The sequence below is a fragment of the Salvelinus namaycush genome, chromosome 40 (assembly GCF_016432855.1).
Source record: "Salvelinus namaycush isolate Seneca chromosome 40, SaNama_1.0, whole genome shotgun sequence".
NCBI lineage: Eukaryota > Metazoa > Chordata > Actinopteri > Salmoniformes > Salmonidae > Salvelinus > Salvelinus namaycush.
The window spans coordinates 3224545-3239095 of record NC_052346.1 but is presented as its reverse complement, the minus strand read 5'-3'; the positions used below and the strand labels follow the sequence as shown (position 1 = coordinate 3239095).

Below are 14551 nucleotides of genomic sequence, written 5' to 3'. Positions count from 1 at the left end.
GTATAGAGTCGAATCTATTGAGCTGTGTGTGTGTGTAGGGATGCGTAAGAATACCAAGACACACCACACTCGTGACAACAGTGTATAGGTCAACGTGATGCTTTATTCATAAACCTAGGACCATATATATAATACTGTATAAATACTCTATATACTCTACATCCTTCTGTTATTTCAATATAATAACAAATAAAAATACAACAATAATAATAATAAAAAGCAACAAGATTATATTTAACAAAAATAAATTATGTTTGGATATTCTGTACAAAACGTCATCATTAATAAAAAAACCTTCTCGGAAGGCAGGAGAGACCTACTTATGAAGTAGTAGCAGGAGAGAAGCCACACACACGCGCGTTCGCTTGCTCACACACCTCTTTGGTCTAGGACGGGGCCGAGTGATATGGCTTTGAAATTGGTTTTGTTCAGTCCAGGATGCATATTGAATAATACGTCTATTGGAATGAGTCTATTGGGAGATTCTACTGGAATGTTAGCAGCACATATCAACTTGTTCAGGAATGACCGAAGTTGATTGAAATGAACTGTATTGAGTTAGTTTGGTTGCATACAAAGTCGTATGGATTAGGAGGGACAATTCGGGTTTGTCTTTTGCTCCGCACCCTTTGAAACAGGAAGTGCCTCCAACCGATACAGGGAGTGGAATGTGTGGCAGTGAGACCATTCATTTGTTTCTAACACGTATACATACATCCTCACCCCAAGGTAGCCAATTCTGTACAGTGATACATCTGGCATATATAGTCCCTCCAAGATGTCTGTCCAGTCCAGCTAGGACAGACAGCCCACACACACACACACACACACACACACACACACACACACACACACACACACACACACACACACACACACACACACACACACACACACACACACACACACACACACACACACACACACACACACACACACACACACACACACACACAACCGCACACACACAAACACAAGCCATGTCATTGGCACCTAAAGCAGCATGCTTTTTCGAAAGAGAAGTGTCCACTTAAACTCTTCCTCCATCTCAGCTCCACTGACATGGGTGGGGGGTAGAGGGAGGGAGAAGGTCACAGTGTGCCTGCATTGTGCCCCCATGCCAGCCCAGTGAGCAGCTGCACCAAGTCTGTGTGGTGTTCTAGGGGTGGCAGTGCCACGAAGCAGACCCAAACAATACTAAAGTCTACCCTCAAAGAAGCTGGAGGGAGTTGAGAGAGAGGTTGTTGGCTCTGCAGTGTCAGTCAATCAGTCGGCCACATTGGACCCCCCGAAAACACCCACGAAAGCACTCTGCTTGGGATGTAAACATTCTCATGATAGGTCAATGTGTTATCAGGCGCAAAGTTCATGACGATATGGTTGTTTTAGTCTTTTTCATTCATTCTTTCTTTCTTTCTTTCATGAGCTGTCCTTCAGGGACGTAACAATGAGGTGAGTCCCGACAGTCTTAGCAGGCGCTCTGGTTGCACAAGTCCAGCAGTGGTCGAGGCCTGTCTTTGGGGTCGCAGCTCTCGTGGGCAAGCGTACGCCCGTTGTGTCCCACGCAGCGTAGCGGGCGCTTGCGGAACCCACGGCCACAGCTCTTGGAGCACGCCGACCACTCCCCCAGGAACCATGAAGGACAGGGTTGTGGGGCGCAGGGGCGTGAAGCCAACGGGCGCAGCTCCTCCGGGCACTCCCGCGATGGCCGCCCCTGGGGATCCAGACACAGCACCTCCCTCTGTTGAGTACCGACCCCACAGCTCTGCGAGCATGGGCCCCACTCCCGCAGGGTCCACTCAGCGTCCCCCAGCTCCCGGATGGCATTGATGGACTGGCGGCGTGCCACCGTTCCACCACTAGGTGATGCCAAAGCGGGCCTCGGGGCAAAGTAGCTGTATTTGACACGGGGACGGGGCGAGTCGCCTACAGACAATACCTGGATGGTCAGGGCCTCGGGGAGGGGCGAGAAGCTGCGTAGACGCTCCAGGGAGGCGGAGCTACCGCTGTATCGCAGCAACGCCCCCTTGAGGGCGATGTCCGTTTCGAGAGTCATCAGCTTGTAGTCGCCGTTCAGGAGGTAGGTGCCGTCCTGGCGCAACACTGCCAGGTAGCTGTTGTCATGGCGACCACCACCGGGGGCACGTTGCTTCACGTCCAGGTGAGTGGCGCCAGCGGGGATGGTCACGACGTTCTGGTAACCAGGCCTGAGGGACAGAAAAACACAAGGGTCAAACATAGCCAATGGTAAAAAGTTATGCATAAGTGTAAGAGTTAAGTTAATTGTAAGAGTAAGAGACTGGGTTAAAAAGAGATGGCAGGGCTAAGAGGTTTAGAGTGATAGAGATAGATTAATTAGAGAAAAATAGGATTCTACAGACTGTAGTAAAAGTTAGTAAATGGGTTCAACTAGAAAACTAATTTCTAGTCAAAGATGGCTGTTTTGAGGTCATAGGTCATTGTTCTCACCTGGCACGCTCCAGGGCACCCGACACTTTCTTGCAGGTTGAGCCGTTGCCTCCGCACACGCCGCACTTGTCGAAGCGACGGCTGGAGCCGATGATTCGGTCACAGCCCGCCTTCACACACTGACCCTGCACACACACTGAGGTGGAGTCCGGGCTGCAGGGAGTACCGTCAGCCACCTTACGGTTGGAGAGAAACAAATGTTAGCCTAGTTAGCCTAGACAGTGTTAGCCTAGTTTGCCTAGACAGCATTAGCTTAGTCTAGTTAGCCTAGAGACAGTGTTAGCCTAGTTAGCCTAGAAAGTGTTAGCCTAGTTTGCCTAGACAGCGTTAGCTTAGCCTAGTTAGCCTAGAGACTGTGTTAGCCTAGACAGTATTAGCCTAGTTAGCCTAGGCAGTGTTAGCTAGTCTAGCTAGCCTAGATAGTGTTTGTCTACATTTTTGCAAAAGTATCTGTGGTGTGACCTCACTGACCTTGGGTTTCAGAATGAAGAAGTAGCCCGTGCCCTTGGCCCGGCACACCAGCTTGCAGCGGTCTTTGGGCGAGACGCCGGCATATTTGGGAACCCACTCCACGCCCTCTCCCGAACCGAACGACACCTGTGACGAAATATCGTTGTGGGCCAGACACTGCTCCTCGCGGAACGACACACCTATAGAGAAAGAGGGATGAAGAGAGAGAGAGAGAGAGAGAGAGAGAGGTGTGATATTCACTGTTAGTTTAGCTTGAGCCTTAGGTTTACTTTACAGTAGGCTGTGATATTCAAGTATGGCTATTCTCGAACGTGTAGAAAGTATAAGTATGGGTACAATATGCAAGTCAGTGGCCTATGTGCCTAAATAAGGTTGTATAATTTGAAAGTATAAATATATGAATATGTGTGTGTAATAAGAGTAATTACTGTATTAGCTATGTAATAAGCATGAACTAAGTATGTAATAGGTGTGGCTAGCAGAGGCGCTTACCGTTGCTATCAGGGCAGATTTCTGTGTTACAGGAGCGATATTGGATCCTCTTGCCCTCGCAGTACTTGCCCCCGTTTTTGGGCAGAGGGCTATCACAGTCCCTGAAGGAGAACTGCACCCCTCCGTCGCAGGTACGGGAACAGTCTCCCCATGGTCCCCATACTCCCCAGGCACCGTTGACTGGAGTCTGCAACAGGAGAGGACATCATCGTCATTCATAGTCACACACACTAGCCCATATAACACTTCAATAGTCCTATAGGTAATCCTATAGCTAAAAAGCTAATAGTCACACACACTTTAGCCCCTATAACAGGGGTACTCAACTCTTACCCTATGAATTCCAGAGCCTGCTGGTTTTCTGTTCTACCTTATAATTAATTGCACACACCTGGTGTCCTTGGTCAAAATCAGTCTCTGATAATAAGGTAACAATGAAAAAATGCAGTGGAACTGGCTTCAAGGTCCAGATTTGAGTTTGAGGGTCCTATAACATTTCAACACTCTTATAGCTAGTCTGATATCTAAAAAAAGACATAACATTGGACCTAATCCAATGTATCTAAAACTAGCCAATCCCAAAGCTGCATTACACTTCCTTTCCCCCCAATGGACCAATTCCATCACTCCCATTGACTTTAAGACTTTGTCATAGGGCCGTGTTATAACAGTGTTAACACCCACCTGGTGACGAGCGGCCTCCGTCTTGCTCAGACAATGTCCCGCCAGGCAGAAGCTGTCATGGCCACACCGCGTCCCATCAGCCCACGGGAAGTTCTTGGTCTGACAGACCAGCAGTCCATTGGTTGTGGTCACTGTGCACCAGAGCGCCACACATGTGGTACTCAGGTCGGGACAGTGCTGTGACTCCTCCCCGAAAGTCAGGCGACATTGGCGGTCAGCGTCGTACACGGTTCCGGGTAGCGTGGTAGGCAGCGGCTGGGACTTGTGGGGCTTGTCCAATAGGCACTGGCCGTGTCCATTGTCCATGAAGGAGGTGACCATGAGGGCGGAGCAAGGCGACCAGGGCTGGAGTTGGTCCAGGTTGGACAGGGTGGACGCCATCATGTGCGAGCCCCAATGGTCACCGTTGACGCTGGCACACTGCTTGGAATCATCGTGGGGCATGTTGAACACGTGGCCTAAGGCACGAAAGAGAGGGAGGAATGGAGAGAGGGGAGACAAGGGGTTGGTTTGGGACTGAGAAACGAGATGTGTACTGTGTGTGGCTAGTGACAGAGATGTGAATGTATGGTGCATATGTGTCAGCTTGGCATCAGGGTGGCATCTTACCGAGTTCGTGTGCCACGGTGAATGCCGCCTGCAGCCCGTCGTCCTCGATGATGGAGCAGCTCCTCTCCGGGTCGCACACCGTGCCCACATCCGCCATGCCTAGCGTGTCACAGGAGTGGGCGCCGCACAGGTCCTATAGGGGGTGAGAAGGGACAAAACACATCTGTCAAACTCACTGCCTTTCCCACATACACACACAGACACATAACCCATATCATAAAGAAGAACCCTGTTTCAAATCAAAAGTAGTGAACTATATAGTGAAATGGGTGCCATTTGGAAAGCAACCAAGTAGTTGTGAAGGTGTTGCCTGTTACCAAAGTAGACATCGGTGTAAAAACATTGTGAAAACAGTGTTAAAATGCAAACGCAACATACCGTTCGGGTGAAGAGCACGGCCGTGTCGTAGTGCTCTGGGTGGCGGTCGCTGGGCGGGTTGTGCTGCCGCTGCCACTGGCAGAAGTTGCGGAGGGTCAGGGCAGCGTTAGACGACACCTGGGGGCCGCTCTCCTCCTCGTAGACAACCAAGAGCTTGACCACGGCTAGGCTGATGGAGTTGTGGATGGTGGGGTGGCGGTAGAGGCGCGATGCCACCGCCATGATGGTGAGCAGGTAGGGCTTGAGTCCGGCACCGTGGAACTCGGCCATGGACTGATCGGCCACGATCATGATCTCCACGAAGCGAGGCGTGGACACAAAGCGCTTGGACCGCTGGTGGTGGGCTGGATGGAAAGAGAGAAGAATCGAGAGAGGTGAGACAAACTGGCCTAGAATCAGACTTTTAAGACAGTTCTCTTGTGAGAGCCTGGTTTTTCTGGTTTAAATTGATGAACTGTTAGTCTGTAAACAGTCTAATGAGAGATGAGAGACTTGAAGATGAAATGTCAAATTTCTTATGGCGAATATCTGAGTAGTCACAAGTGATTTTATTTGAGTTGTAACAAGTGATACTACAGGCCATCATGGATTGTAGGCTACAAAGTTGTATTTTCTAGGGCAGATGAAGAGCGCCTGAGCACTGAGCAGATCGACCTCTCCAGATGTGTCTGGAGCAGCTCCAGCGGCTCTCATTGGGTGACTCAGCAGCCCCTTACTGAAAAACCACATGCATTTCACATGTGATTATTACATGTTTTAGTTTTTTCCAAAAACACGTTTTTACATGAGTTCATCTGTGAAATTTCACGTGAAATTGTTTTCTCTGTATGGGCGTCTCTTCCTAAGGACTACATTCCCAAATTTACCTTCACTGGGCGGAAATTATGTGTGAGATGGGGAGAAGAAAAAAAATCGGGGAAAATGTCTGACAGTGCTGACCTGCAACGTGCAGTACCAGGAGGCGGCGAGACTAGTTTCCACCAGCCCCCGTCCCCGGCCCGTACCTCCCTCGGTCACTCCCCGCTCACTTCCTCCGAGCCTTACCCTCCCCCTTCTCCCCTTGCCTGCGTATACTGTCAAAGCTGAGCCCATTCCCCGTTAACCCTAGCTGTGCACCGGTCAAAGTATCGACTTATCCACCCTTACCTCAACATTTAAATATATAGCCTTCGCTGTGTGTAATTATTAGAGGCTCAGATGTTTGCGTAAAATTGGTATTTTACGTATCACTCCAAGACAGAAGATGAGGTAGTTTGGATAGACAAATCCTCCGGCTAAACTCTGCCCGTTTCAGGAATTGAAGCCCCAGGACACGGCTGGTACAGGAATTGGGCCAGAGTCCTTTTCGTTTGCCATACATGACGTAGACACACACATTACATTTAAGTCATTTAGCAGACGCTCTTATCCAGAGCGACTTACAAATTGGTGCATTCACCTTATGATATCCAGTGGAACAACCACTTTACAATAGTGCATCTAAATCACAACACAACTAAGTGACTATCTGGAACAGCTTGGCTTATTGTTTCTTCTTACTAAAAGACGTAGGCCTATGAATATGATGTAAAGTCAGCATATTCCTAAATGGACCCAAGTCAAAGGTTTTATAAGTGTTAATGCGTACCTGGGTGGTCGGGGTTAGTGGTTCCATGGTTTACTTTAGTCTCCTGATTCTCTGGCAACCTGTCCTCGTCCTCGTTGACCCCACACTTTGAGCTGCTCTCCTCTGCAAAAGATTCCCGACCTCTCCGGCGAATGAGGTGGAGGTCCCCATCAATAGGCTGTGCATCAGTCGCATTATTGGGATAGATGAAGTACTCTTCACCTTGGAGGTAGAAGCCGCCCCGTAGTCCGTGGCACAGGTTGAGCGCAGCTGCGGAGTCCTCCTCCCCGTTCACCGTGCCTGAGAAGAAGCACCGAGTCTCGGCTGCGCTGCTGTCAGATTCCCGCTGCGCCTGCAACTCCGGGCTCCCCACCACATGGAACACAAACCCAGGTGCCAGGAAGGTCTGGTCCGGCTCTAGCTCCAAGACCACCCGTTTGCCAAATACGTCCAACCGGTATACCCGCATCTCCGACTCCTTCTCTCTCTCCTCTACCGAAAGGGTCCGGCCCTGCTCGGCTTCCCTCTCCGGCCGAACCGGGTCGAGTCTGACCGGTACAACTGTACTTTCCTCCCATGTGCCGTGCGCCGCGCTCACGCACAGAGCGGTAATCAAACTGAACGAGACGCAAACGAACCACATCATATTCCGTGTCAAACCCTTCAAACTGAAAGATACAATTATATTGAAGTGTCTGGCGGAAGCAAGTAAAATCCGTAAAAGACTCCACTAATAACAAAAAAATATCAGTCCAAGAACTAAAACACCTCCAGAAATTGTGTAAGTGTAAAAAACTAAAACGGAAACAAATCCAGTGCAAAACCCATTCAAAATAGTCTACAGCTCAAACTTCATATCTTGTTGCTTCAAGTTCGAGTCTTATATTCTCTTGGTCGAAAAAAGCTCAGCAGTAGATAAATTCCAACTCTTCGGAACGTTGGTGTTTCTTTCAGCCCTCTCTTGAATACTCAACAGCTGTTTGAGTTTCTATGTGACTTCGGGCGCAGGTTTTTTTCTACTGTGCCGTCTAGTTTCTGCTCTGATTTTGCCTTAAAGACGGACAGATCCCGGCTCCCTATATATCCCCCTACTCGGGACCACCCCTTCCTGAAGCCCCTTTGATCTTTTAGAGACGAAATCTCGTGCGCAACAAAACGCAGACATAGAGACGTGCCATAATAATCAATCAATGTGGAGTGGGACGCGTTTGGCCCAGAACCATTTTTTCCCCTGCTCTGCTTGTAGGCGGGACTATAGCCCTCACTCCTCTCCCCATACCACCGTCCTCCCCCTAAACGTTCTCATCATTTACACTAAAAACTCACATACTTTTCGCCCCTGCTACTTTTACGCTGTGCTCATATAGCCTATAAGCTATACCCACACGTTGAATGTAAATTATACTTCATGAAGGTGGCAGTGGTTTATCTGTGGCAGTGTTGTGGTGTCTGTGAAACTGGAGATGTGGGGATAGCAGGTCAGACATGGCAACCATCGCACCCGGGCTCGATACGGGGAGCGAGGAGTCGTTTGCATAACCTCAGTGCCAAGCGAGCTGTGCGCGGTGTCGGCCTGGCGGGTTTCCGTAGCTCTTCGGGGAGAGGGAGCGCAGAGGTGATGGTGGGTTCTTAAGGTGGAATAGTCCCTTCGACGCATCTCCTTCTCCACTCAACCCTCCGAGGCCAGGGCCCCTCTCCTTGGACGGACACCCCCTCCCCTCCCCGCGCTCGTCATCCCAGCTCCTCTTCTCAAACATATGGTGCAAACCGCATCACTTGTGTAAATCCAGTACTCTGGAACCTTTCCAAACGAATTATCGACGGATTACTCGCCCCCTCCCAGTGACCGAGTAAATATTTGCTAAGTATTATATATCACGTTTGAATAATGATACACGACACACAAATAAAATACTAAACCCAACGGTGTCTATGTATGGTAAGTCTACTTACATGTACATCTTAGTCTTAACAGGACAGAGAAGTGGTACATGCCGTACGGGAACAACACGAGACGTCACAGGTACAGTGCAGGAACACCAATAGCCAAGAGATAAAGATCAAGAGATAAGATGGATAAAGTGCCATACACGGTGGTCTCAGCCTCTTAGTGAACTGCGAGTCTGTTATGAGTATGGCCTGCCTGGCAAGTAGAGCATATAAGGGAAACATTTATAATCAATTTTTAACGCATTAGTTGGAGCCCGTCATATGAATTTAACTTACAATTTCGAGGGAATAATTGTGACGGGCCACCTTAAGCGCAACAGGTCGAGGAGAGGGAATAGTTGTAGTGACATAGTAGTCCAGCAGATGTCAGACGTGGACCGTGGAAGGAGTAACAAAGGACCACCAAAGGCTACTGCCAAAAATCCAACACATGGCACATGCTATTCCCACGTAAGACTAGACTCCCTTAAAAAAAAATATACAAAAAATACACTCCTTTGGCTCAGCATTTGCATGTCACATATGTAAGGGAAAAAAATATTAATTGGTTGTATGGAAGATCATAATTTCTATCTTAATTAACCCAGGTATGGAGGCATTAGGGATTCTAAATAAAAAAAGGGCCATAAAATGAAAACTGTACACTTCTCTGTGGCATAGAGGGGCATTTAGTCCCAATTTTTGTTGAGAGGTCATTGATTGCCAAATCCAATATCTTTGAATTCATTCTGTATTATGAATGACATCTTGTCCTGTATGGCTCAGTTGGTAGAGCATGGCACGGCAGGATTTTGGGTTAAATTCCCGGCGCCACCCATACGAAAAATGTATGCATACATAACTGTAAGTCGCTTAGGATAAAACAGTCTGATCAATGGCATATATTTCAATGGACCTGGCACCTCTGCTATCTCTAAATTACTTCTGATTCTGAGGGCCAATGGTATTTTGGGAACACAAGGGAGGGCAATAGGTTGTTGTTGCTTTGTTTTTATTGGGTATTTCATTTAGGCACAGAAAAGGGTTTGCAAGGCGTAGTCATGTAGTATTATTGTGTTGGTGAAGATCATTTATTGGTTACTTAAGCCCTATAGCCTGCAGATGGCAGCACAACATCACATTTGACCTCAGTGTTCTCAGACTTCAGTAACACCGGACTGGAACTTCCATCAATTCTTACACTCTACAGGGCCACATAGGGACTTACAGTGACTCCACAGCATTCTTACTAGTCCCTAGAAAGGAGCAATGCACTAGAACATAGTGAACATATCAGCCTTTAAAGGGGCAATCTGGGATTGCTACATCCATTTTTAAACTTTTAAATGAGTGATCACTGAACCCCATATTGCCTCTGTAAAGGGAGTCAGGGCTATTATATAATATCATATGCAGCTACACCCTGATTCTTGTACACATATCAGTTTCTTAAGGGAGTTATTCCGCTATGTTAGTGGACATGTCATATGGAGAGATGGCGTCTACTACACCACATTTAGCACACATATTAATTTATATGAGGGCGTGAAGGTTAATAAGTACACTCCATCCCCATTGGCTATAAAAAGGAATGAATGTGACTACATTCTAGAGTGTGTGTGTAGGCGTGTGTGTCTAATGTGACGTCTACACTTTGGCATATCACACTCCATCCGCCCCTTCTCATCATGGAGTAGTTCATACAGTATGCCCTATGACCTTAGGATGTCTTTTTAAATAGCAACAGGGAAAACGCACTCACTCACGCACGCACGCACGCACGCACTTCTACTCTCATCTGACCTGGGATTGTGGTAAAATGATCTATGATCATCGTCATCAATCTTGTAGTGAAAGACAACAACTTAGTTAATGCAGGTGCAGTGGGAAGAAAAAGTATGTGAACCCTTTAGAATTACCTGGATTTCTGCAAAAATTGGTCATAACATTTTATCTGATCTTCACAACAATAGACAAACCCAGTCTGCTTAAACTAATAACACACAAACAATTATAATTTTGTATGTCTTTATTGAACACACCGTGTAAACATTCACAGTGCAGGTTGGAAAAGGTGTGTGAACCCTTGGATTTTATAACAGGTTGACCCTCCTTTGGCAGCAATAACCTCAACCAAACGTTTTCTGTAGTTGCGGATCAGACCTGCACAACGGTCAGGAGGAATTTTGGACCATTCCTCTTTACAAAACTGTTTCAGTTCCACAATATTCTTGGGATGTCTGGTATGAACTGCTCTCTTGAGGTCATGCCACAGCATCTCAATAGGGTTGAGGTCAGGACTGACTGGGCCACTCCAGAAGGTGTATTTCTTTCTGTTCAAGCCATGCTGTTGTTGATTTACTTCTGTCCTTTGGGTTATTGTCCTGTTGCATCACCTAACTTCTGTTGAGCTTCAATTGGCGGACAGATAGCCTTACATTCTCCTGCAAAATGTCTTGATAAACTTGGGAATTTATTTTTCCGTCGATGATAGCAAGCTGAGGCATCAAAGTAGCCCGTTGAGATGAGGTTTTGATGTTGGTGTGCTGTGCCTTTTTTTCTCCACACATAGTGTTGTGTGTTCCTTCCAAACAACACAACTTTAGTTTAATCTGTCCACAGAATATTTTGCCAGTAGCGCTGTGGAACATCCATATGCTCTTTTGCGAACTTCAGACGTGTAGCAATGTTTTTATTGGAGTGCCTTCTTCTGTGGTGTCCTCCCATGAACACCATTCTTCTTTAGTGTTTTACGTATTGTAGACTCGTCAACAGAGATGTTAGAATCTTCCAGAGATTTCTGTAAGTCTTTAGCTGAGACTCTAGGATTCTTCTGAACCTCATTGAGCATTCTGCGCTGTGCTCTTGCAGTCATCTTTGCAGGACGGCCACTCCTAGGGAGAATAGCAACAGTGCTGAAATTTCTCCATTTATAGACAATTTGACTTACCATGGACTGACTTTTAGAGATACTTGTGTAACCCTTTCCAGCTTTATGCAAGGCAACAATTCTTCATCTTAGGTCTTCTGATATCTCTTTTGTTCGAGGCATGGTTCACATCAGGCAATGCTTCTTGTGAATAGCAAACAAAAATTTTGTGAGTTTTTTATGGGGCAGGGCAGCTCTAACCAAAACCTCCAATCTCGTCTCATTGATTCGACTCCAGGTTAGTTCTCTTGACTCCAATTAGCTTTTGGAGAAGTCATTAGACTAGGGGTTCACGTACTTTTCCCAACCTACACTGTGAATGTTTAAATTATGTATTCAATATAGACAAGAAAAATACAATCATTTGTGTTATTAGTTTAAGCACACTGTATTTGTCTAGTGTTGTGACTTAGATGAAGATCAGATCAAATTTATGCAGAAATCCAGGTAATTCCAAAGGGTTCACATACTTTTTCTTGCCGCTGTATATGACGTCCAGCCATTGAATAAAGAGAAGGGAAGAGCAAGTGTATGGTCTTCCTTAAACTCCATGAGGCGAGGGTGACACTAAACAGCAGCCAACTAGGTTTCTATGTTGCCTTTCTTAACTGTGACATACGCTGTGATTTATAATGGTTATACATTCATCACCTATCAGTTGTTTTCTCTCTTCTTCATAAAGAGTTGAAAAGGTCTTTGCGTTCTTCTCTCCTAGCTGTTATACTGTTGTAGATCGGTGTAGTCTGGCTGTCCGTCTCATTGTCAATAAAGATTTTTTAATGATTGAACTGGGATTTTAAGTCAGTCCATGAAGGGACTGATTACCGTACGTTCCATTTGACCTGAGTGCATTGTCACATGATCAAACAGGAGTAGTTCTGATCACATTGTGATGGGGCACAACTTTCACTGTAACCGCTGTATGCATGGTTGCATGACCATAGGCCATAATCTAACACAATCTGGCAACAAGGCTTTAACCTCTTGTACATAAGGTCAGAGAGAGAGCGGGAGAGAGAGAGAGCGGAAGGGAGAGAGAGTATGACATTTGTAATGTCTTTATTATTTTGGATCTTCTATGAGTGTAATGTTTACTGTTCATTTTTATTGTTTATTTCACTTTTGTATATTATCTACTTCACTTGCTTTGGCAATGTTAACATATGTTTCCCATGCCAAGGAAGCCCCTTGAAAAGAGAAAGAAAGAGAAAGAGAGAGAGAGAGCGAGAGAGAGGATACTTTGCTACTTTAGTTCAAGTCGCCCTTTCAAAAGAAGTTTCGTACCACAAGGGTCTGTCCTAGTAAATTAAAAAAAAGTTCTGGACACGTCCAATAAATGAATGAAACCGACACAGAGCTTTTAAATATATACATTTTATATACATATATTCATGTAGATGACTAGAAAACACAATTTTCTTCAAAATGAATTATTCTGCACAGTCATATTCTTAGTTAAATAGTAAATATGATACAACATTACCATAATAATAAATAAATTCATCACATGGTTTTTTTTCACATACCAGTTGTACAAACAATAAATTACAAGTTCAGTGCTGTGTTTCTGTCGTTCAACGAAAGGGTCTTTTCCCATGGGAAGAGTCAAACAGTAATACATATACAGTATATTGGGGTGTGTGTGTGTGTTTGCATGCGTGTGGTTTAATTTTCTTTACATGTTTATGTGTGTGTGCAAAATGTATTCTGTACATATGTGATACTGGTGTTTCTATAAAATGTGTGTATACATATGTGTGTATTATGCGTTAATGTGGGCCTAATACAGTGAAAATACTCTTAATTAAGTCATTTGGGGGTGTTGTGTATTCTTTATGTGAATGTGTGTCTGTGCCTGTGTATGACAAATAGTGAGTTGTGCCTGTGCTGCAAGATCCCATATGTATCCGCTATATTGCATGTCTATCACCACCCGTCAAAAGGGGTGTGGTTTAGCATTACAAGCTCGTGAGGGATAGAGGGATGACGGAGAATGGATGGTAGTGGATGTCAGAGTGAGAGAAAGACTTGAGTGTGAGAAATGGATAGCTTAAACAGGAACGTGTCAATATGTTGAATGGGAGATGGAGAGGGAGCGAGTGAGAGAGAGATGGAGAGAGAGAGAGCGAGATGGAGAGAGAGAGCGAGAGAGAGAGAGAGAGCGAGAGAGCGAGAGCGAGAGAGAGAGATGGAGAGAGAGAGAGATGGAGAGAGATGGAGAGAGAGAGAGAGAACGAACTGTAGAAGTGTATTTGGTCAGGTATGACTGGGTTAGTTTCCCTCTTGCTGTATTTGCGAGTATCCAGTGCACACATTGTCATACTAGCAAGAATTGCTTTTTTTCCTAATCAGACAAACAGACAGAAAGACAGACAGACGTGGAGAGCCAATAAACACAGTGACAAAATGGTAGCGACCCTCTAGCACCCGCATAGTGATACAAATGGAACTGAGGGTTAAAGTCCATTAACAGAGTTTAGGACACTGAGTATGACAAAAACACTATATGTTCACACTTGTATGTTCACAATATAAACAAACACACACACACACACAAAGACAAACACTCAAATGTCAAGCTTAGCCCCACACATTATGTAATCCTATATAATTACAACCTTTAACCTCCACAAAGGTCAGAGTTGAAGGGTCACCATGGTCTCTTGGCCCAGTGTCACTCTATAGGGGTCACTGGGAATTGGCAGTTGGTAGTGCTGAGCGATTAGTGCTTTTTGAGGTCGGTTCGGTTTCGGTTCGATTATTAAAATATAATCATGGTTTTCGATTTCAATCATTTTTGAAAACATTAAATGCACTATGCATTATGTGGGTTGAATGCTGTAACACAGAATAAAACAAGTAATAATTATAGTGACTGCCCAGTACTGCTTATCACTTACTAAAACATTTCAGTTGTGTATATTAGAGTTAGATGCACTATTGTAAAGTGGTTGTTCCACTGGATATCATAAGGTGAATGCACC

At 45.7% G+C, this 14551-nt stretch overlaps 1 protein-coding gene across 1 annotated transcript; it reads right to left on the bottom strand.

Annotated features, from left to right (window-relative positions):
• Positions 1–898: 898 nt before the first annotated feature.
• On the bottom strand, positions 899–7889 carry adamts1 (ADAM metallopeptidase with thrombospondin type 1 motif, 1). The gene is made up of 8 exons (XM_038979809.1): positions 6731–7889; positions 5104–5447; positions 4726–4858; positions 4117–4574; positions 3433–3619; positions 2941–3119; positions 2470–2645; positions 899–2207 (listed from the first exon to the last, which is right to left on the bottom strand). Exons 1-8 carry the CDS (start codon positions 7353–7355, stop codon positions 1469–1471), a joined length of 2841 nt encoding a protein of 946 aa, XP_038835737.1. The 5' UTR covers positions 7356–7889; the 3' UTR covers positions 899–1468.
• Positions 7890–14551: the final 6662 nt, after the last annotated feature.